Below are 18,524 nucleotides of genomic sequence, written 5' to 3' on the forward strand. Positions count from 1 at the left end.
CTTTGCAAATGGTTGGAATGTGTATTGATACAAAGATGAGAGATTCGACGAGTCCCTGTGGAACAATTTAGAGGGTGAAGACAAGGATAAAGAGTGACTTTGAACATGATCACTCCCATAGCACTGTTGACGAGATGGAGGGCTGTGTGGTCGTCTACGGAGTTAGGTTCTGATGATGATTCTGATTGGATTGCCTCGAAGTTTGTCACTATTATCGAATAATTGGCTCGCTACTTTAACAGCTGACTGAATTAGGCAAGTTTGCCGAGGATATTTAGCTGCGTGTCTCCTTTTAGTGATTACTCCGTAATTACATAAGTCAAACGTCCGACGACTCCCAACAGCTGATCATGCATCAAGCTCCAGCATAGCCCCCCTCGTCTTCTCTGCTCCCCTCTACCATTATTGCTCGTCATCTCATTGGGTTCTGTACAAAGGCATGTTGTCATTCGATTGCATACACAATATCTGTACTGTTCCATGGGTGTAGAGTACCAAAGAGGATCTCCATTCCAGTTTCCTTGAGTCAGAAGTATTCAACATGGTTCTGCAACGTGGTAGGCAACAGGCACGGCTCTGCACTGAATTGTAGGTTGTTTGTTTGGACCAAGCCTGTCGCTGCTGGTCCCGCCCGTCCGTGCCTCTTGACACCTCCCGATTTCCCATACAGATCAATGCCTGGTGTCAGTGCCCCCAACGCGACCGCTGTATACACATAACGCCATCATACTCCAAGATCCCCTTCCGTCAAGACTTCCCAAAAGACCCTGTTGCGAGATCGAGACACAGACCCTACGAGGCCCCGTGCAACGACAGCGCAGAATAGGAGAGAGATTGTCGACCTAGAGTAGCCGGCCAATTTGATCCTCCCTCTTCACAACGCCAAGAGCTGACTGCACAAAACTGGCGCTCCCTGGCTTCCCTTTTCACATGACCTCAGATAACATAGTACAAGAAAAAGCACCCGACCAACAACGCACGTCAAGTCATAACAAAGGCTTCACGCCACGTGATTGCCTCGTTCAAGCAGCGGCCTCGGCCTTCTTGGGAGCCGCCTTCTTGGGAGCTGCTGCCTTCTTCACTGTTGTGGCCTTCTTTGCTGGTGCCTTCTTGGTACCTGAGGTTGTCTTTTGTTTGCTGACTCTACCAGACTTGGTCTTCTTCAGGACTGTGGGAGCATCAGTAACAGCAGGGGCCTGGATATCGTTAGTATATGCGTGCATCCACTTCCACAAGAGCGCTTACTGGTGCTTCTGTCTTTGCGGCCTTGGCCTTAGGGGCTCTCTTTGTAGCAGTGTTTGCCTTTGGCTTGGCAGCAGCAGCCTTCTTAGGGACAGCGGGCTTCTTTGCCTTGGTGGCGGCAGTCTTGGGTTTGGTGGTCTTGGCCTTTGCGACCTTTGGCTTTGCGTCCTTGGGAGCCTTTTCCTTCTGAAGAGCAAGTCAGGGACGCGTTACGAAAACATGCTGGTGATACGGACCTTGACAGCAGCCTTCTTCTCACCAGCAGGCTTAGCGGCAGGCTTGGTGAGTTTGACTGGCCCAGAGGGACCTGTGATGCAGGTTAGAGTTGGTCAAGCCTGTGGAATAGCAAAGCACTCACCCTTGGGTTGTTGGAAGTCACCTTTCTCCACACCGGTCTTCAAAGCCTTATTGAAGAGAGAGTCGAACTGGAGTGGGGAGCTGACTGAGATGTTGTTGTTGGCCTGGACATACTTCTTGATGGCTTGTCGGCTGTGGACAACGCGTTAGTAGGATGCACCCAAGTCATGGTTGGTGAACCACCGTCAGCGACGACGAGGTCGGGTATAGGACTAACCTGCTTCCGTTGCGCTCCTTTAACTATAGATCGATGACGACGTTAGCATGGTGACCATGATCATATTTCAAGTTTGCGACTCTTCTCGCGCTCCTTCGGTCGAACCATTGTCATGGACATGGTGGTGACTCGAGGGCGTCGGGGTTGTCGCAAAGCAGATAGACTTACGTTGAGGATAGCATCCTTGATCATATCTAGTAAACTCGAGTCAGCTTTGATACGCGACCACGACCACGACAATCGCTAGCGGACGCGACCATGTTATGATGGATCAACTGACCTTTGTATGAGCCATGAGCGGGGGCGGCGGCGGGCTTCTTCTCTTTGGCCTCTTTGGCCGGGGCGGCGGCGGCGGCAGCTTTCTTGGGAGGCATTGTTGTTATGGGAAGAAAGTGTTGAGAATATAGATGAATGGGTAACGGCGATTACTTGAGCGAAAGAATGTATCGGGTAGCTTGGTCTGGTTGAGCAACGAGAAGAGTCGAGAAGTGGAAGAGAGATGGGTGGGCGATGGGCATGCGGCGCGCGAATGCGGGACACGGGCTTGTTTATACCTCGCATGTGACGTCCAACGTGCCTCCAAATCAACCGCGATCAACCTGCCAGGTGCTCCTTCCCAATCAGCCTCGTATCCGGCCAATCACAGACCCAGAGCCTTCTCCCCTCAGAATATTCTCAATATTCTATTTCCATAAATCAATCATGGCAGTTCCAGATCACGCGCCCCCCTCCTCCGCCTGCCTCGTTGTCCATCCTAAGTTTTTCCTTTCCGCCCTCCATTTCCTCTGATCTTCACCACCACCACCACCACCACCACCATCATCCACAATCTCGCATTCGAGTTGACTGGATTCTGGTTTAGTATTTTCCTATATGCACTTATGAAATGATTGCACATCGTTCCCAGTGTTCATAATGTCTGTGTATAGTTTTTGTATTATTTCCCCTAGCTGTTTTTACCTGCTGAAGGGCTCGCCGTTGCCAACGGTCGTGTCAACGTTGCTATCGTGCTGCAACTGTTGCCCTCCTTCCCCCTCATATCCACCCAACAACAACAATAATCCTCGCACTTAGTCAGAGTCGCTCAGTCTGACTTCTCGCCCTCGTATGTTATGATTCCCATTTCGCCACTATAGCTCTTCTTTGGTTTCTCTACTACTGAGGTGTGTGCGCAAACTCTGGGTTCAATTGGTTCAACAACAAATGGTTGAGCCTGAGTCAGGTCAACCTCCACTTCAGAGAATCGCAGCAATCAGACTGTCTCACCTGATCTCGGCCTAACGTCATGTGATGGTCCGCGCCCTGATTGTTTCCAGTTAGCCCCAAACTCTGTTTAATTTCATATGGGCAAGAGTTTCGACTAGGTGACTCAATTGATGACTACTCGAAATGCTTTCTTGCCAGTCCAGCATCAGCTTCTGGTGCAATGTTAGGCACCACCACCAACAGCACAGCAACAACAATCACCCTCTTCTTTATTCAGACGCCACGTTGCTGCCGTACTGGACATTGATCTAGATTTGATTGGCGGCTTGCATTCGCCACTACTGCATCCATTATCCATGCTATCCTTTTTATTTTTATTTTAAACAAACAGGATCAGGATCTGTGTCCACACTGTCTCTCCAGATGTCACTTTGCTCGTATGAGTCAAGTGAAGCTGAGGTGGCAGATTCAAAGCAGGCCGTAATGAGTACGGCTAAGGATTCGGGATCATCTGGCCATGGGATCTTCCCTGGCTCGCCGCAATGGCGCTATCCTCCGTATACTGACAAGTCCATCTCTTGTGGACTAGCGGGATAATCAGTTCTCTTTCTAGGTCTCTTTTGCTCATCTTTGGTCCAGAACGGCATGGACTTGCTGAAGTCCACCATGTGCCATAAGACACTGCTGCCGTCTGTGTTGTTCCGGTTCAGTACTCCTCCACTGCTACGGCATCTGCTTCTCAGGTCGCATCTCTGGAGCAAGGTCCGTGGTCCTTGAGAGCAAAGAGTAGTCTTGACACTACTCGCAGAGTTCTTTTCTCCGAGCTGTAAACGGCCACCTGTCCTTGAACGCCGCGCTCGAATTCCACACGCGATGAGATGCGTTGACGAAACCATTTCAATAAAGTCATAACGCGTTCTCGCTGCACATTATGTTGAGATGTGTGCCTTTCCTCGTGCTTCTTTTTTCGTCTTTGTATCTTCTTTTTTCTTCTTCTTGGCCTCGGCAACCTTTTCATCATGCTTGCGCTTCAAGTCTTTCTTCTCACTCTCACTTTTTGGCACTGCCTTGAAGAACCCTTCGAGTCTGGACTGTTGCGCCGTCTTGACGTTCTTTTGCAATTTCTGTGCGGCATTCCTGACCCGATCTTCACTGAATCCTTTTTCATGAACCAGGAATTGGACAAGGCCCTCGACGTCTGGAGCTTCCCACTTGAAGTCACATTCAGGATGATCTGCTGGTCGAACATCAGGATGGAGGAATAGCTCTCGTGCATCTTTGTACGGCCAATCTTCAGGGATCACATATCTCTTTTTAGAATCGGTTTCCATGAACTCGACCACCTTTTCAAGCGAGCCATGTTCACGGATCAGCTTCAGCGCCGTGTTTGGTCCAACCTTGGGAATTGGGTCGACGTAGTCACAGCCAAGCAGAATGCAGAGATCGATAAACTGAACAAGTAATCAGATGAGTCAGGTGGTTAATTTTGCCATTAGGGGACGGCACAGGAGAGATCATACCTGATTTCGGTCCATCCCTAGCCCCTCCAACGCTTTGTCGAGGTGGATTTCTTGGATGGGTTCTTTTCGTTGTTCGCTGAAGGTGAGATGGCGGAGGAGGATGGGCGCGTCAAAACAGAGCGTGTCCATGTCCTCAGAGGCTGCAGCATATACTTTACCAGCACGAGCTAAAACCGCGCATTGGGCTTCAGCTTCGGTCGGTGCAATGATGTATGGAATGCCCATCAGCTTCAACAGTCTTCTGCATTCTTCATTGTGTTCTCTTGTCACTCTCACAGTACGCCGCGAGAATTTTTCAACTTCTTCAGCAGTGCCTGTCTCTTTTGCTTCCTCGTGCTGCTCATTGGCTTCGTTCTTTCTCGCGAATCGTTTGGCCAGCTCGCCTGACTTGAGTTTCGGAGGTGCGCCGTCGAAGACGTATAGTGGTTTGATTCCGTTGTCAACAATGCGCAGGGTCCTGTAGAACATGCCCATCAAGTGTGAGGTGGTCTCGCCCGTGTCTGACATGAGTTGCTGGCCTTCAGATCGCACGGCAATCAGGAAGCTGTAGATGCTCATCGATCTATGAAAGGTTAACTTGAGCCCATGGTGATGACGAAGCAATCCTCACGCATCCTAAGTTACCGTGTCAGTGGAACGGCCTATAGCATGACTCGGACACACTCACAATTGCCACCTTTCTACCAAAGTGATTTTTAATCTCACCGGTTTTGATGGCATCAGGAGCCTCATCGGCGATGACATGATAGAGTTCTGGTCTAGAGTCAGTGAAAAAAAGAAATCATGATCTCAGGCAGAGTCTCACGTTTGATACCCATGTTGCCGAGAGTTATAGCGATACCATGAGTTGAGGCAAGTCGAATGGGTTGGCAGGCAAATATTGTCTGTCCAAGTGATCGCGTAAAAGTGGTCGGATTAAGGCGCGTTCCTGCTTGACACGCTTGCCTGTGACTTGCCCCATACGGCTCCCGCGAAAGTGATGACGTTGGTCTTGGCCTCCACGCCCCTCAAGACCTCCATGATCGTTCTACAAGGTAGGTACCTGGTATACAGGTACAACAACAATATCAAGATTATATAGCTACCTAGGTAAGTACACTATAGTGGCAATAGTGGGGAGATTGGTCTGATTCCTACCGTTATGCCCTTGCGAACACAGTCACCTTCACCGTCACCGCTTGGGAACTCTTCAGCCAGATCACTCAAAGGGGCCTCCGGCGAAGAAAGTATGCCGAGAGCCAGTACTCACTGCCAACGCTAGGCAAAAATGTATGTACATTATTATCACCTACATATACGGAGGAACGATGGTTTTCGGCGCCTTTTTGCCGATAAATCTACTTTGTAGCCCCAAATCTCCACGCCCTACGAGTACTCTGCTCAAGGGTTAATTAGTCAGGTAACACTGGCATGAATAAATTAGTCTACCTAAGACACACTGTGGGATAGATCGTAGTATGGTGTCGGCGAGTTCACGGAGGTTGAATGATGCGTGTGGAGGCGAATCTAAGCCGGGTAGGTCCCTATGGACCGTGTAAGGAATAGTCGTTGGAGTACTCCGTACCTGTGAAGGAAGAATCGTTGGAGTATTCCGGACCTATGCGACTGCTCGCACACCATCTGTGGGGAACGCAGCCTCGGTCCAAGTGCATGCAACAGTAATAAAATGTGATTCTCTGGCAATTGTATTCTCTCTACCTTGATTGAACATTGTCTAGCAAATTTGCTTCTTAGCTTCCTGACTCTGCGAGTTGCCTCCTTGTTTGCTGTCCTTAGGCTTTCCGACACCATGCTCGCACGCACTCTCTGCCGCAGTGCTACCCGCGCGCATCTGACGCCTTTCACTCAACTTCTCGCTTGCAGATCCGCGTCGAGTGCAGCGACGTTCAAATGGGACGACCCTTTGAATCTGCACAACTCTTTGACCGAGGAGGAGCAGGCAATCCAGGAGACCGCACACTCATACTGCCAGGAGCGACTACAACCCAGAGTCCTCGAAGCGTACCGCAAGGAAGACTTTGACAAGAAAATCCTGCAAGAGATGGGCGAGCTTGGCCTTCTCGGTGCCACAATCAAAGGCTATGGCTGCGCAGGTGTGAGCAGCGTGGCGTCAGGCCTTATCACACGCGAAGTTGAAAAGGTAGACTCAGGATACCGGTCAGCTATGTCAGTTCAGAGCTCTTTGGTCATGGGCCCCATTGACGAGTTCGGAACTCAAGAACAGAAGGACAAATATCTGGAGAAGCTTGGGAATGGTCAGCTAGTTGGTTGCTTCGGTCTGACTGAACCAAACCACGGTTCAGACCCGGGTTCTATGGAGACCATGGCAAAACCTCACCCTTCCAAGGAAGGCTACTACTCAATATCGGGCGCCAAGACATGGATCACCAATTCTCCTATTGCCGATGTCTTGGTGGTCTGGGCTAAGTTGCAAGAGACTGGAAAGATCAGAGGGTTCGTCATCGAACGAGACCAATGCCCTCCTGGCACTCTAAACACACCAGCAATCAAGGACAAGAACGGGTTGCGAGCATCGATAACAGGCATGATCCAATTAGACGACTGCCCGGTGCCCAAGGAGAACATGTTTCCAGAAGTCGAGGGGCTGAGAGGACCATTCTCTTGCCTCAACTCGGCACGCTATGGCATTGCTTGGGGTACGATGGGCGCTCTTGAAGATTGCATTCGAAGAGCGAGAGAATATGCCCTCGAGAGGAAGCAGTTCAAATCCAACCCAATTGCCAAATACCAGCTGGTGCAGAAGAAGCTGGCGGATGCAACAACCGATGCCGCCTTTGGATTGGCAGCTGCCTTACAGGTGGGCAGACTCAAAGACGAAGGAAAAATTGTACCTGAAATGATCTCAATGATCAAGCGTCAAAACTGCGACCGAGCTTTGGTGAATGCAAGACATTTACAAGAGATTTTTGGAGGCAATGCGGTCAGCGATGAATACCATATTGGGAGGCACGTGGCCAACCTCTTTGTGACACAGACCTACGAAGGTCAGAGTGATATTCATGCCTTGATCTTGGGAAGAGCGATCACAGGTCTCCAGGCATTTGTATAGTTATAAAAGTTGTATGTGCAGGATATGATTTAGAGGTATGCGTGCATTCATCATGAAGGATAGGGCGAGGTGCATCTTCACGATTGATAATCCTTGCGCTTGTGCTATGAAATACGGGTTGATATCTTGCTTTGTCAGAATCCGGTGATATAGACAAATATAAATTGCAAGTGAGTGGCAAACATGACTCAGACCTGGCGGGAATCTTCGGCTGTCATGACTTGAGGCCCAAATAGCACTCGAGACACCTATCATTATGTACCTAGAGTGTTCCGGCATATTCTTTTCGTCAAAATATTGTAGGTCAGGCAAGGTGGCGCATTTCGAGAAGCATGATGCAGACGTGGCAGACTACCTGAGACACATGGTTAGGCACAAAAGGTGCACAGTAGTAGATGGGCACCGTAGGCCAGCACTGGCCAGTAACCCGACCAGGTAGATCTGTATGGAAGCCTTACATTCCCTGCGCCAAGCCAAGACCTTCTTCATTCCCGAGGATTATTGGCTGGCTTTTGCCATTGCAACGCTTGCAGTCCTCAGGAATTCTCTGCACGACCTGCGCCTTCCATTTGCCTCCGGCTCGCCTTTCCTGCCAGAACTGATTGCGTCCTCCAGCCAGCAATCACTGCCACTAACCTCCCTGCCTTATTAACACTTCGACTTCAGCCCACTTCCACCTACTCAATCATCACCACCTTGCCACACACGACACTAATCTGTTGCGATCAAACCCTTTTCACAAACAACCTACTTACTCTACATTATCTCTCACCTCTTAGGTGTCTACTGGTCCGTACCTTGCTATTACACCTCAACTCTTTACTCCCTAAAAGAAGACAAAAGTTGACCTGAACAGCCCCGCCAAGTTCGGGTTTTGACGACCATCTCGACTTCCACTTTCCATACTCCTCTCTTCTCCTCCCCACAAACCTCTCAAACACTCTAGCTATGGCTTTGAAGCGAATCAACAAGGAATTGACAGATCTCGGACGGTAAGTCACAGCGCCCTTGACCCTCGAGACCGCCATATCATGCAAGAAAAGAATCTGTCGTGATAAGCGATTCTGGTATATATCATGTGTTGATCAATGCTGACTGTGTCGTCGTGTAGGGATCCCCCCTCATCATGTTCAGCCGGTCCTATGGGAGATGATCTGGTACGTTGACTATCCTCACTACTGATCTCATCTGGTTTGAAGCCAGAGAGGTAGAGATACAGAAGATCAAGACATTCAACTAACAACATACCACAGTTTCACTGGCAAGCCACAATCATGGGTCCTGTAAGTTAACCACAATGTCAACTCGGCGCTGGAGTTCCCTCAACTAACATGTCTTTGCAGGGTGACAGTCCATTCCAAGGCGGCGTCTTCTTCCTGGCCATCCACTTCCCTACAGATTACCCCTTCAAGCCCCCAAAGGTCAACTTCACAACTCGCATCTACCATCCCAATATCAATTCCAACGGCAGTATTTGTTTGGACATTCTGCGAGACCAATGGAGTCCAGCTCTAACAATATCGAAAGGTGAGAATTGGAATGAGTCTTTGTTCGATAGAGGCCATACTAATGTATGCGCTCTAGTTCTGCTATCTATTTGCTCCATGCTTACCGACCCCAACCCTGACGACCCTCTGGTTCCGGAAATTGCGCACGTGTACAAGACAGATCGCGCTCGTTATGAGGCAACAGCACGAGAATGGACGAGGAAATTTGCCATCTAGAATGCCACCCACCAGAAGAGCTCGGCCAGTCCAGGTATCGACCTGGTTACAATCCGCAGGCATGTTTTCGGTGAGGCTGGCAAGATCAATCCCAGTGTAGAAGATTGAGACGATGGCAGTAGTTGATGGACTGGTTGACTGTGCAGGAGATCATTTTCAACACGGAGGCAATGAGCAATGGGAGAAAGGGCGCAGACGTGTCGTCGACGGGGTTGATGCTCAACGTCCAGTGACACAATCTGGGATGACCTTTTTATGATGCATTACATTATTGGCGTGCTTTAGGGATGACAATTTTACCTTTGCCTCTTGCAGCACACGTTTTCTCCGATCTTGTTCAAGTTCCACATTGACTGAATAGAGCGTAGTGGTAGTTCGCAGCCAAGTTCGAGAATTACAGGCCGTGGCTAGATCAACTTTTGCTTTGGGATGGCTGGGAGATGTCAAGGGTCTAGGTAGGTATGGAACAAGGGCGGCCATGGCCAGGCTAGGTGGCTAGGCATCACGACCATCGAACAACCGCTTTAGGATGATTGGTAGGTCTGAACATCTGATGAGATGGCAGATGGCCCGTGATCCGAACGTCGTGCAGAGCAGCAACACGTGCCGAGACTGGGGGACCAGCGTGGGTGGTGTGAGATGACTGGCCACCTGGGACTCGAGTCCTGGTGTATATAGCAAAAGCAATTGGAAACCGCCATGGTGAAAGGTAGCCTTGTAGCCAGTCACCCACTGAAGACAAAAACTAGGCCTGCCAGGCAGAGGGTGAGTGAGCGGCAAGGCCCGGAGCCTCAACGGCGATACAGAAACATGGGAGGCAAGACACTACTGAAACATGGAGCTCAAGAATACCACGAACTTGACCACCATGACCTATGGATGTCGTGGTACTGGTGGCACTTGTGGGTTGTCAAAATGTGGTTCAACAAGACGGAGTCAGCGTCAGCAAGTGTCATTGGATGACTCGCTGTTTTGAATTTGCTCTTCCATACAACATCCGTGTCCTTGTTGCCCCTGGCGCGTTTCACTAGCCTCCCCTCCGCCCCTTCCCTTTCCCCCTTCGTCACCCACCACTTGCATCGGTGCTTTTTCCCATGCAGGCCTTCACCACCTCAACTCAATTCCAGACCTTGGGCCATTTACTTTCCAATTGAACCGGGCCTCTTTGAGTCTGGATGGGGCCCTTAGATGTCACTTCGGGAGGTCCGTACTACACCTGGTGGCCTATAGGCCATGGAGCCGACTAGGTGGGTTTGCGCCTCCTGCACTGTCCCCCTTCTTGGTGCATGGTCCAAAGAAGCCTCTGACCACGCCGCTGATGTCGCCAACGAACCTCGAAGACGGTAGGTGGACCTTTTTTCTCTCATCCTGATATCAACTTAGTACTCCGAGTTCTTGGACTTTTCTTGTTGACATCTCTCTGCCTACCATCGACCTCATATCTGGTGATATCATAACCTTCTCCCAACCCGGTAGCCTTGCCAGGTGCAACAGGACCAGCCCACTTTAAGTACAGATTCAACAGGTATGTCATGCCATTGTCTGTCCACTACGCCAGCGTTTCGTCGACATTTGTTCTGTGTCAGGACTGTGTTTCAAGTACCTTGGTTAACGATGTCCAGGTTGTTTCTCCTTCCTCACCAACACCATCGGTTGTGGACCTCGCTTGAGACCTGTCCCAGACTACCAGCCCATCGCTACCAGCTAGCTGCTCCACTACCCCTTCATTTACATACTCTTCAACATGGACTCTGTTCCGCAACATGTTCACTTCTACGACAAGCCGCTGGGTCGGACCAATATGACAACACATAATAACACTCCAATGTATTATCTCGAGAAACCCCTGGCTAGGTCAAACACATCATCCACGACGTCTTCAATGGAGAGAACGCGCTCAACTCCTCTCTCCAGGATCCTCTTATCCGGCGAGGTCAGCGGCGAGGCGCCCCGGAACCTCAATTTAAGAGAAAGACTCGACAGATGGATGGTCAATGAAGGCTCCAGGAGAGTAGTGGTGGGAGTATTCGTGCTGGTTCACGCATTCATCTACGCCTTTGGATTCACTCATTATCAGCTCAAAGACAACTTGACTGGTGCTCGCGCAGATTTTGGTCTCACCTTTGCCACAGCCCGTTCAGCAGCTCTAGTCCTTCATTTCGACGTCGCCCTCATCCTCTTTCCCGTATGTCGAACCCTCATCTCCCTTTTGCGACAAACGCCGTTGAACAGCATTGTCCCCTTTGATAAGAACATCACCTTCCACAAGCTCATTGCATACTCCATTGTCTTTTTCTCCTGGGTCCACACTCTCGCCCATATCAACAATGTCGCCCAGCTCGCCATCAAAACCAAGCAAGGGTTTGTTGGCTTTCTGAGACTCGGCTTCTTGACCGGTCCTGGCTGGACTGGTTGGGTCATGCTGATCGCTCTCATGGCCATGTTCTTCACCGCCATTGAAAAACCTCGCCGCGCCAATTACGAACGCTTCTGGTCCGTTCATCACCTCTTTATCATCTTCTTCATGATGTGGGCCATCCACGGCGCCTTTTGCATGATCAAGCCCGACACGGCTCCGTTCTGCTTTGGCATCGGCGTCTTCTGGGAGTACTGGATGTTCGGCGGCTTTGCCTATCTATTGGAGAGAATCTTGAGAGAAATCCGTGGCCGTCACAAAACATACGTCACCAAAGTCATTCAACACCCCAGTAACGTCGTTGAGATTCAGATGCATAAAGAGAAAACCAAGACTCGCGCCGGTCAATACATTTTCTTATGTTGCCCTGAAGTCTCAATCTGGCAATACCATCCTTTTACGCTGACGTCTGCGCCCGAAGAGGACTACATCTCTGTACATGTACGAATGGTGGGGAACTTCACAAAGGCTCTTGGGAAAGCCCTCGGTTGCGAAGAAAGCAAAAGAGGCGGCGACAAGGGTGAGAAAAAGCAGCGCACCGAAATCATGTCAATGGCCCCTGGTGGGTTGACCAAGCTCCTACCCAGGATCTACGTGGATGGCCCCTTTGGTTCGGCTTCAGAGGATGTGTTCAAGTTCGAAACCGCGGTCCTTGTTGGAGCAGGTATCGGTGTCACCCCATTCGCGAGCATTCTGAAGAGCATATGGTATCGGATGAGCACAGGAACCGGAGGCAAGTCGAGGCTTCGCAAGGTCTATTTCTTCTGGATCTGCAGAGATTTTGGAAGTCTGGAGTGGTTCAAGTCACTCCTGATGGCAATTGAGGCTCAGGATAAGGCTCACAACATTGAGATTCACACGGTATGTATCGATTGTGCCTTATATTTTTACTAGAGCGGAGTATGCTGACATGAATCTCTAGTACCTCACCGCGAAAATCTCATCTGCAGATGCCAACAACATTATGCTCAACAGCACCGATACCGACGCAGTTACAGGCCTGCGCACACCGACCAACTTTGGCCGCCCGAACTGGGATATGGTCTTCCGTGCCATCCGCAAACTCCATTCTCCTGGCGAAGCTGGTGTGTTTTTCTGTGGGCCCAAAGGACTGGGCTCTCAGTTACACATCAAATGCAACATGTACTCAGAGGGTGATAAGGGCTTCAGCTTTGTCTGGGGCAAAGAAAACTTCTAATCAGGCCCGCATCTCTGGGGTCATGTCTGGACCAGCATTTCGGCATGGTTCAGAATGCCACGCAGCAAGCGAAAACGATTCTATTTCTTGATGTTATTCTTTAGTCTTGACACTTTGTTCTGCATTGCGACTGGAACTGGTATGGGTAACGAGGCGGAACACAGCAACGGGGAGCGAGCTTCCTCTTGGGGTCAACACATTGGGCTCAATCGTCCGCTGGATTTGGGCGACTCAGTTCGGGAGTTTAGGGGGGCAGATTGAGTGGAGATTATCTGCATCAAGGGTGATGATATCTTTCGGAAACCCAACGGGGGAGAGTCGAGCAGCGCATCTAAGGTGTCCCTGAACTCATCATATGCTCGCATCGTCCTCCCCTGGGGTGTCTGAGAGAATGTTCATCGGCGGTGAGCTCATGATGGTTTGCACCATGTCTCACTGTTGTGTCCTAATCTGCCCTCCCACATCTGTCATATCATAGAAGATACCACTATACACTACCACTATTTTTGGGGTCGATGGTGAAGGTCGTCCCCCCGGTCATCCGCCCTGGGTGTTTCTGGCTCTGCAGAAGCGAGCAAGAGAGCACCCAGAGTCGGAAAAAAGCTGATGTGTATATCATGCGGCGAGAGTAAATGAGAACTTTTTTGAAAACGGCGAAAAAAAAGAGAACCAGATCGATCCCCTTTCTTTGAGTTTGAATCCCGTATATCTCAAAGATTTCTTCTTTGTAGGCTGACAATGACGAGCCACACGTTGGCTGGTCATTTAATGGTAGAGTATGCTCGTAAGGTGTAGCGTAGAATTGCCACAGAGATGATAATAAACATGAGACTCGGTTCCCATGATTTATGTTTGATGATCAATGCTGATAATCGTTTTCATTTGATTCTCAAGTCAATACCCAACGGCCATAAGATTGATGGATATTTAATTTAGAATAATTCAACATGACACATTTAGCAAAAACAACGCTCACGCATAGGTAGATAGATCTATCTCACAGATTCGGCCTCTCCTTTCGCCAGTCCAAGAGGTTTCCAGAATCTCGAAACTTCGGAGCTTTTCCCCAAAAAAAAGAACTTCGATCAAAAAGTCCCATGTTGACTTACTTGCCCCCTTTTCATAATCATAAGTAAGCTGTTACAAAATCACGCCACATGGCCGATTTCCGATAAGACCTGCTTTTCCTTGTTTGTATTTCCATTCTGGATCAGCGAGGGCGAAAAGTTTCGACTTGATGTTCCATCATCGTGAGAATAGACGCTGACTCGATCGTGGGAATCATCTCCAATAGATTTCCGCTCTGCGTCATCATGGAACGATATTCTCGTGGGGCCTCGCTCCGAGGTTGATTCGGCATCGTAATCTTCAAGAACCAGCCCGGGGACTTTCTCGACGTCATCCTCAGGGAGAGAGTCGGCGGGTCGTGGTGGGTCGGGCATGCTGTACAGGTAAGTCGCCGTAAAGACCAGGATAGATCCGAATAGGAAATAGATGGTGGGTTCAAAATTGAATAAGAATATCGATGCCACAGTTGATAGGATGATGCTCAGGGATGTGGCGAAGCCTTTGAGGATGTTGTCGGCATATTTGATGACCATGGCGACGATTAATCCACCGGCTGCTTGAACGCAGACTGTGAAGAAGACGATTGAATTATAGCCTTGGAAAAAGCCATTTTCGCGGATGGCTTGGCCGTCCCAGACGAAGGCGCCGGTCAATGCGATGGCTAAGCAGCCCACACTGAGTTGGATGTTGCGAACCCAGATCGAAGTGTTCTGACCGCCCTTGAGGACTCGCTCGAAATATACCCCGGCAAAGCCGGAACAAAGACAGGCAATTGCAACAGAGGCAATACCTAGACTGTAGTTGCCTTCATACGTGTTCTTGGATGCTGATGAGGAGGGAATCTGGACACAGGCCACACCAACTGTTAGGACCAGGAGGGCTAGCCACTTCAACGAGGATAACGTTTGGCCGAGGAGTATGACAGCAAATAAAGCCGTTGTCAAGATCTTGCATTGGTAGGTGACCTGAAATGTGGCAGCGTCTAGATTGGAAGCGGCAACGAATTGTAGATTATTCTGGAGGGTGTAGAGGACGGCGGGAACGAGGAGTTTGAGGAAGCCGCTTTTAAAGGAGAAGAGGTCGGACCACAGTTGAGAGAAAGGGTAAGATTGTGTATGAGACGAAGTTGGCTCGTCGTCAGAGAAGGTGGGGAGTCGCGAATAGCGAGAATGCGAGCGTTGGTCGCGGATGTGAACAAAGAGACAGATGGTGCATTTCATGATTTCCGAAAGAACGACGGCGGTGGAGCTCAGATATCTGGGTCCAGGAAGGATTCGAGAATATCGCATCGTGAGAACGAGGGTGGAGTTCTGGACGACCAGAATGATGAGCGAAAGGTATTTAGTCGGGAGGCCAGCGATGGTAGCGACGCCATCTTGAGAAGCAGGTCAGCTATTGTCGGCGGATTGCCGTCAGGGACAAAGAACGTACCTTGGGAGGCCATGATTTCGAGCAAGCGGGTGGGAGAGAATTGGAGGACGAGTGAGAGGTTGGAGCGAACAGTGGAAGCACAGAGACTTGGAATAACGAATGAATTTCCCGAAAGGAAGGTGGTTGATAGAGAACGAGCGGCGAGGAGGAAGCACAGGATCGAGTCACCGACGCAAGGGATTCATTCCACCATGCGCGTCGATCTGGTCTGATCAAGCCCAATGGGCGGTAGCACGATAATATGCGTGCATAGCGAAGGCGGCTTTGGCGACAACGTGCTTGTGCTGCGTGCGGTGTACAGTGTGCTTCGAGAAGGAGAAGGAAATACGACGTAGAAAAGAAGAGGAGAGAAGACAGTCAGCTGCAGCGCAAAGTTGAAGCTGAGCAACTCTAACTCGATGAAAGTGGCGCGCGGAAATGTGGAGGGGGCACTTGGGGGGACAAGAGCCTAGAGGGGGCCCGAGGGCCCGAGGGTCTTTGAGTGCAGGTGCCTTTGTATGAGAGATTAAGGGTGGAATCTGGGAGCACCAAATCCGGCCAACGGCAGCCTGTGAAATCTGTCCAAGCACCCACAACCTTCGATGATCAACCAACTTGAACGTTTTGGGGGGAGAGGGACCTGAGGATTGATAGTCTTGTCAGGTTTGTCAGACACCTAAGATGTACATACGGAGTAGATACCTAGGTACCTAGGAACCAACCAACACAAAATTACAGTAGATGTATATCCGCACAAGTAGACTGCCACATCATTGACAAACAATCATGGAACACAATCCATGCCTGTCTATTATTGTCTCCTTTGAAGATCAACAGGCACATACGGGCTCTCATTTGATCTGACTTCTGAGGCAAGTGTCCACCTAAATTGCTTAATGGGCCCGAGCCCAGAAGTTAGGCAACTTGAGTGACGGATGAAAGATGTCTCCAAGTCCCGAGGGTTCGTCTAATTATAAGTTGCACGCCCATATTGGTTCATTATTGGCAAGTTTGCATAGGGGGGACAAGGGCCACAGGCACCTGTTATTTTGATTGGCATCCCCGTTATGGAAGCCTGAGGAGAGCCCGAGGCCCCTCGGCCGGAGTTCCTGCCCCTCTCCCCACGCAAGAGCCTCCATGGATAAGCATTAAGAAATCAGGCTATCGATAAAGACGGATACCAAAATAGACAATCTTCACACCAAGTACCATCGCTAAAAGTAGTGGAGTGCCTCCCACAATAATTCAATGACTATGATATGTATTTGTGCTTCTGGTCATTCCACGAGCTCCCTGAATTTACCTACTCCGTATACATACGTCAAGGTAGATCGCTGCCCATGTAGAGGGTCTTGGCCAACCTGGTCACGAATCACGCAACCATAAACAACCCAACCGAAATGCCTTCAAATTCGTTGCATTCACGATGCATAACTGAAATGATAACTGTCCAGCCGATACTCCTTGTCCACCGCTTTGCCAGTGATAAACTTCAATAACCACTCCTTCAGACTCAATTGCACCGTGAAAGATACGTGCTTCATCACCCAGGCGTAACTGGCAGCTCGCCAGATGCGTCGACTGTGCGAGTCAGTGTGGTCGTTGACCTGAATCTGCCACATGGCGTTGTTGCAAGACTGTCCTTGGAGGTTGAGATCCTTCATCATCGTGTGAAGGTCGTCCATATACTGCTGCAATGTGCGAAAGTCATCGGCAAAATCCAAGGTGATCATGGCGAGCGTGAGGAGCGTGGTGATTTGAAAAACTAGTTCTAGCCGGCGCTGCTGCGGAATCTCTCCTTCAGCAGACAGTGGTCTCGACACCAGGGATAACAGGATCGATCCAGGTTGCAAATTGAATGAGTGGATTGGAGCTGATACGTGGGCTACCAGCGGTCTCGCGGTCAACGCTCTGATGGTGGAGAGCGACTGCCAAAGACCCCATACCTTGCTGAGGAATTCATTCAGACCATTCCAGAGCCGCGTCAGATCACTCTCATCCCAGATATAACTTTCTGGCGAGGTTCCATAGATGCACTCAAAAAAACACATGACACGTGAGAGGAGGACCGAGTTCACCGCCAGGGGTCCTCCCGTCACCTTCAAGGTGCGTCTAACCGCTGCAAAATGCAAGCCTGACGTGTCTTTGGCCCCAGTACGTCGATCGAGAGTGCCGAGGCTGATCATGGAAGCAAGGAGATCATCCTTTTGTTTCGGGTCGGAGCGAATGCTCAAATCGCGCACCAATTTGATGGCCTCGCCTTTATGACGCATCATTGCCATTTCCAGTTCGCCCTTCTCGGTATCGGAGGCGTACTTGCTAAGAGAGAGACGATACAGTGCAGACCGCGCCAAGGCCACTTGAAAGCAGGCAGGCGTGGTTAATGCAATCGAAAAGTTGCTGGCCACAGGGTGTGGCCGTAGGCGGGGACTGAAGCCATAAGTCACCTTGGGGTAGTATAGCAGGTAGAATGACACTAGATGTTCCTGAAATCGATCTAGGCTTATGGGAAGGGCTGCAAAGGGATCCAGTCGATCCGAGAAGGGCTGCAAGCTCCGGCGCAGAATCTCAAGGATCTTTTGCTCAGTGTTGGAGGCAGTTTGTGAGATGGCTGTAGCGGTGTCGAGCTCTGACCTGCTCACATCATTTCGGACTTGCAGGAGATGTTCCAGCTTGGCCTTGGATTCCAGAGGGACCAACTCTTTCTTGATGCGCTTCACGGTATTGCGTTTCGGTGCGTCCATGTTGGAGTGCCATCATTTTTGGCCTGATCATTCAGGTTGATGGGTTTGACACGTCCGCGATCCTAGGGGTTAGGCTGAGACGTTTGGGACGAGGTCGGCGTGGGAGTACTTAGGTACGTGCGCATAATCAGCCTCCGTGGGCGCTTGCTGATGACTTAGCTGGGTACCTGGGAACCTGGATATGGGGAGCCAATCAGTCGTTCAATCAACCCTTGTACACCCGGTTGGTCCATCGATCAGAACGCAATCCTGTCCACGGTTAGGCCATGGGATATGCCTCATGATGGGGAAGCCGAGACCACGAGATCGGTGAGACATCCGAATCATGATTCAATTGGATAATTATTAATCT

The 18,524-nt window shown here is 50.1% G+C and overlaps 7 protein-coding genes across 10 annotated transcripts; 3 read left to right on the plus strand and 4 right to left on the minus strand.

Moving 5' to 3' along the window:
* Window positions 1–327: 327 nt before the first annotated feature.
* Window positions 328–2,352, minus strand: PV10_03156. 2 transcript variants are annotated; one of them, XM_016367565.1, is made up of 7 exons: window positions 2,097–2,352; window positions 1,985–2,010; window positions 1,817–1,839; window positions 1,601–1,731; window positions 1,479–1,549; window positions 1,246–1,428; window positions 328–1,196 (listed from the first exon to the last, which is right to left on the minus strand). In XM_016367565.1, exons 1-7 carry the CDS (start codon window positions 2,188–2,190, stop codon window positions 1,023–1,025), a joined length of 702 nt encoding a protein of 233 aa, XP_016227083.1. In that variant the 5' UTR covers window positions 2,191–2,352; the 3' UTR covers window positions 328–1,022. The 2 variants fall into 2 exon arrangements, with proteins under 2 accessions (XP_016227083.1, XP_016227084.1); XM_016367566.1 differs by having other exon boundaries at window positions 328–1,428.
* A 934-nt stretch (window positions 2,353–3,286) lies between these two features.
* On the minus strand, window positions 3,287–5,448 carry PV10_03157. 2 transcript variants are annotated; one of them, XM_016367567.1, is made up of 5 exons: window positions 5,348–5,448; window positions 5,210–5,295; window positions 5,153–5,157; window positions 4,543–5,104; window positions 3,287–4,473 (listed from the first exon to the last, which is right to left on the minus strand). In XM_016367567.1, the coding sequence occupies exons 1-5, from the start codon at window positions 5,358–5,360 to the stop codon at window positions 3,952–3,954; spliced, it is 1,188 nt and encodes a 395-aa protein (XP_016227085.1). In that variant the 5' UTR covers window positions 5,361–5,448; the 3' UTR covers window positions 3,287–3,951. The 2 variants fall into 2 exon arrangements, with proteins under 2 accessions (XP_016227085.1, XP_016227086.1); XM_016367568.1 differs by having other exon boundaries at window positions 5,153–5,295.
* Window positions 5,449–6,179: 731 nt separating this feature from the next.
* On the plus strand, window positions 6,180–7,790 carry PV10_03158 (uncharacterized protein). The gene has a single exon (XM_016367569.1). It carries the CDS (start codon window positions 6,332–6,334, stop codon window positions 7,610–7,612), a length of 1,281 nt encoding a protein of 426 aa, XP_016227087.1. The 5' UTR covers window positions 6,180–6,331; the 3' UTR covers window positions 7,613–7,790.
* Window positions 7,791–8,152: 362 nt separating this feature from the next.
* Window positions 8,153–9,761, plus strand: PV10_03159. 2 transcript variants are annotated; one of them, XM_016367571.1, is made up of 6 exons: window positions 8,153–8,401; window positions 8,469–8,604; window positions 8,724–8,769; window positions 8,866–8,895; window positions 8,956–9,139; window positions 9,197–9,761. In XM_016367571.1, the coding sequence occupies exons 2-6, from the start codon at window positions 8,561–8,563 to the stop codon at window positions 9,334–9,336; spliced, it is 444 nt and encodes a 147-aa protein (XP_016227089.1). In that variant the 5' UTR covers window positions 8,153–8,401; window positions 8,469–8,560; the 3' UTR covers window positions 9,337–9,761. The 2 variants fall into 2 exon arrangements, with proteins under 2 accessions (XP_016227089.1, XP_016227088.1); XM_016367570.1 differs by having other exon boundaries at window positions 8,153–8,604.
* Window positions 9,762–10,460: 699 nt separating this feature from the next.
* PV10_03160 (uncharacterized protein) lies at window positions 10,461–13,614 on the plus strand. The gene is made up of 3 exons (XM_016367572.1): window positions 10,461–10,861; window positions 10,959–12,613; window positions 12,675–13,614. The coding sequence occupies exons 2-3, from the start codon at window positions 11,081–11,083 to the stop codon at window positions 12,948–12,950; spliced, it is 1,809 nt and encodes a 602-aa protein (XP_016227090.1). The 5' UTR covers window positions 10,461–10,861; window positions 10,959–11,080; the 3' UTR covers window positions 12,951–13,614.
* A 187-nt stretch (window positions 13,615–13,801) lies between these two features.
* Window positions 13,802–15,911, minus strand: PV10_03161 (uncharacterized protein). The gene is made up of 2 exons (XM_016367573.1): window positions 15,450–15,911; window positions 13,802–15,393 (listed from the first exon to the last, which is right to left on the minus strand). The coding sequence occupies exons 1-2, from the start codon at window positions 15,460–15,462 to the stop codon at window positions 14,099–14,101; spliced, it is 1,308 nt and encodes a 435-aa protein (XP_016227091.1). The 5' UTR covers window positions 15,463–15,911; the 3' UTR covers window positions 13,802–14,098.
* Window positions 15,912–16,664: 753 nt separating this feature from the next.
* Window positions 16,665–18,383, minus strand: PV10_03162 (uncharacterized protein). The gene has a single exon (XM_016367574.1). It carries the CDS (start codon window positions 18,170–18,172, stop codon window positions 16,850–16,852), a length of 1,323 nt encoding a protein of 440 aa, XP_016227092.1. The 5' UTR covers window positions 18,173–18,383; the 3' UTR covers window positions 16,665–16,849.
* Between the last annotated feature and the right edge of the window lie 141 nt (window positions 18,384–18,524).

This window comes from Exophiala mesophila (genome assembly GCF_000836275.1).
Source record: "Exophiala mesophila strain CBS 40295 unplaced genomic scaffold supercont1.2, whole genome shotgun sequence".
Classification (NCBI taxonomy): domain Eukaryota; kingdom Fungi; phylum Ascomycota; class Eurotiomycetes; order Chaetothyriales; family Herpotrichiellaceae; genus Exophiala; species Exophiala mesophila.

Coding starts and splice junctions, on each gene's coding strand:
- PV10_03159 (XM_016367570.1), top strand. CDS start 8,561: ATGGCTTTGAAGCGAATCAACAAGGAATTGACAGATCTCGGACG. Junction 8,605..8,723: donor GAATTGACAGATCTCGGACG/GTAAGTCACAGC, acceptor GTCGTCGTGTAG/GGATCCCCCCTCATCATGTT. Junction 8,770..8,865: donor GTCCTATGGGAGATGATCTG/GTACGTTGACTA, acceptor AACATACCACAG/TTTCACTGGCAAGCCACAAT.
- PV10_03162 (XM_016367574.1), bottom strand. CDS start 18,172: ATGGACGCACCGAAACGCAATACCGTGAAGCGCATCAAGAAAGAGTTG.
- PV10_03156 (XM_016367565.1), bottom strand. CDS start 2,190: ATGCCTCCCAAGAAAGCTGCCGCCGCCGCCGCCCCGGCCAAAGAGGCC. Junction 1,429..1,478: donor AGAAGAAGGCTGCTGTCAAG/GTCCGTATCACC, acceptor CTTGCTCTTCAG/AAGGAAAAGGCTCCCAAGGA. Junction 1,197..1,245: donor CCGCAAAGACAGAAGCACCA/GTAAGCGCTCTT, acceptor AACGATATCCAG/GCCCCTGCTGTTACTGATGC.
- PV10_03158 (XM_016367569.1), top strand. CDS start 6,332: ATGCTCGCACGCACTCTCTGCCGCAGTGCTACCCGCGCGCATCTGACG.
- PV10_03157 (XM_016367567.1), bottom strand. Junction 4,474..4,542: donor TAGGGATGGACCGAAATCAG/GTATGATCTCTC, acceptor TTACTTGTTCAG/TTTATCGATCTCTGCATTCT.
- PV10_03160 (XM_016367572.1), top strand. CDS start 11,081: ATGGACTCTGTTCCGCAACATGTTCACTTCTACGACAAGCCGCTGGGT. Junction 12,614..12,674: donor ACAACATTGAGATTCACACG/GTATGTATCGAT, acceptor ATGAATCTCTAG/TACCTCACCGCGAAAATCTC.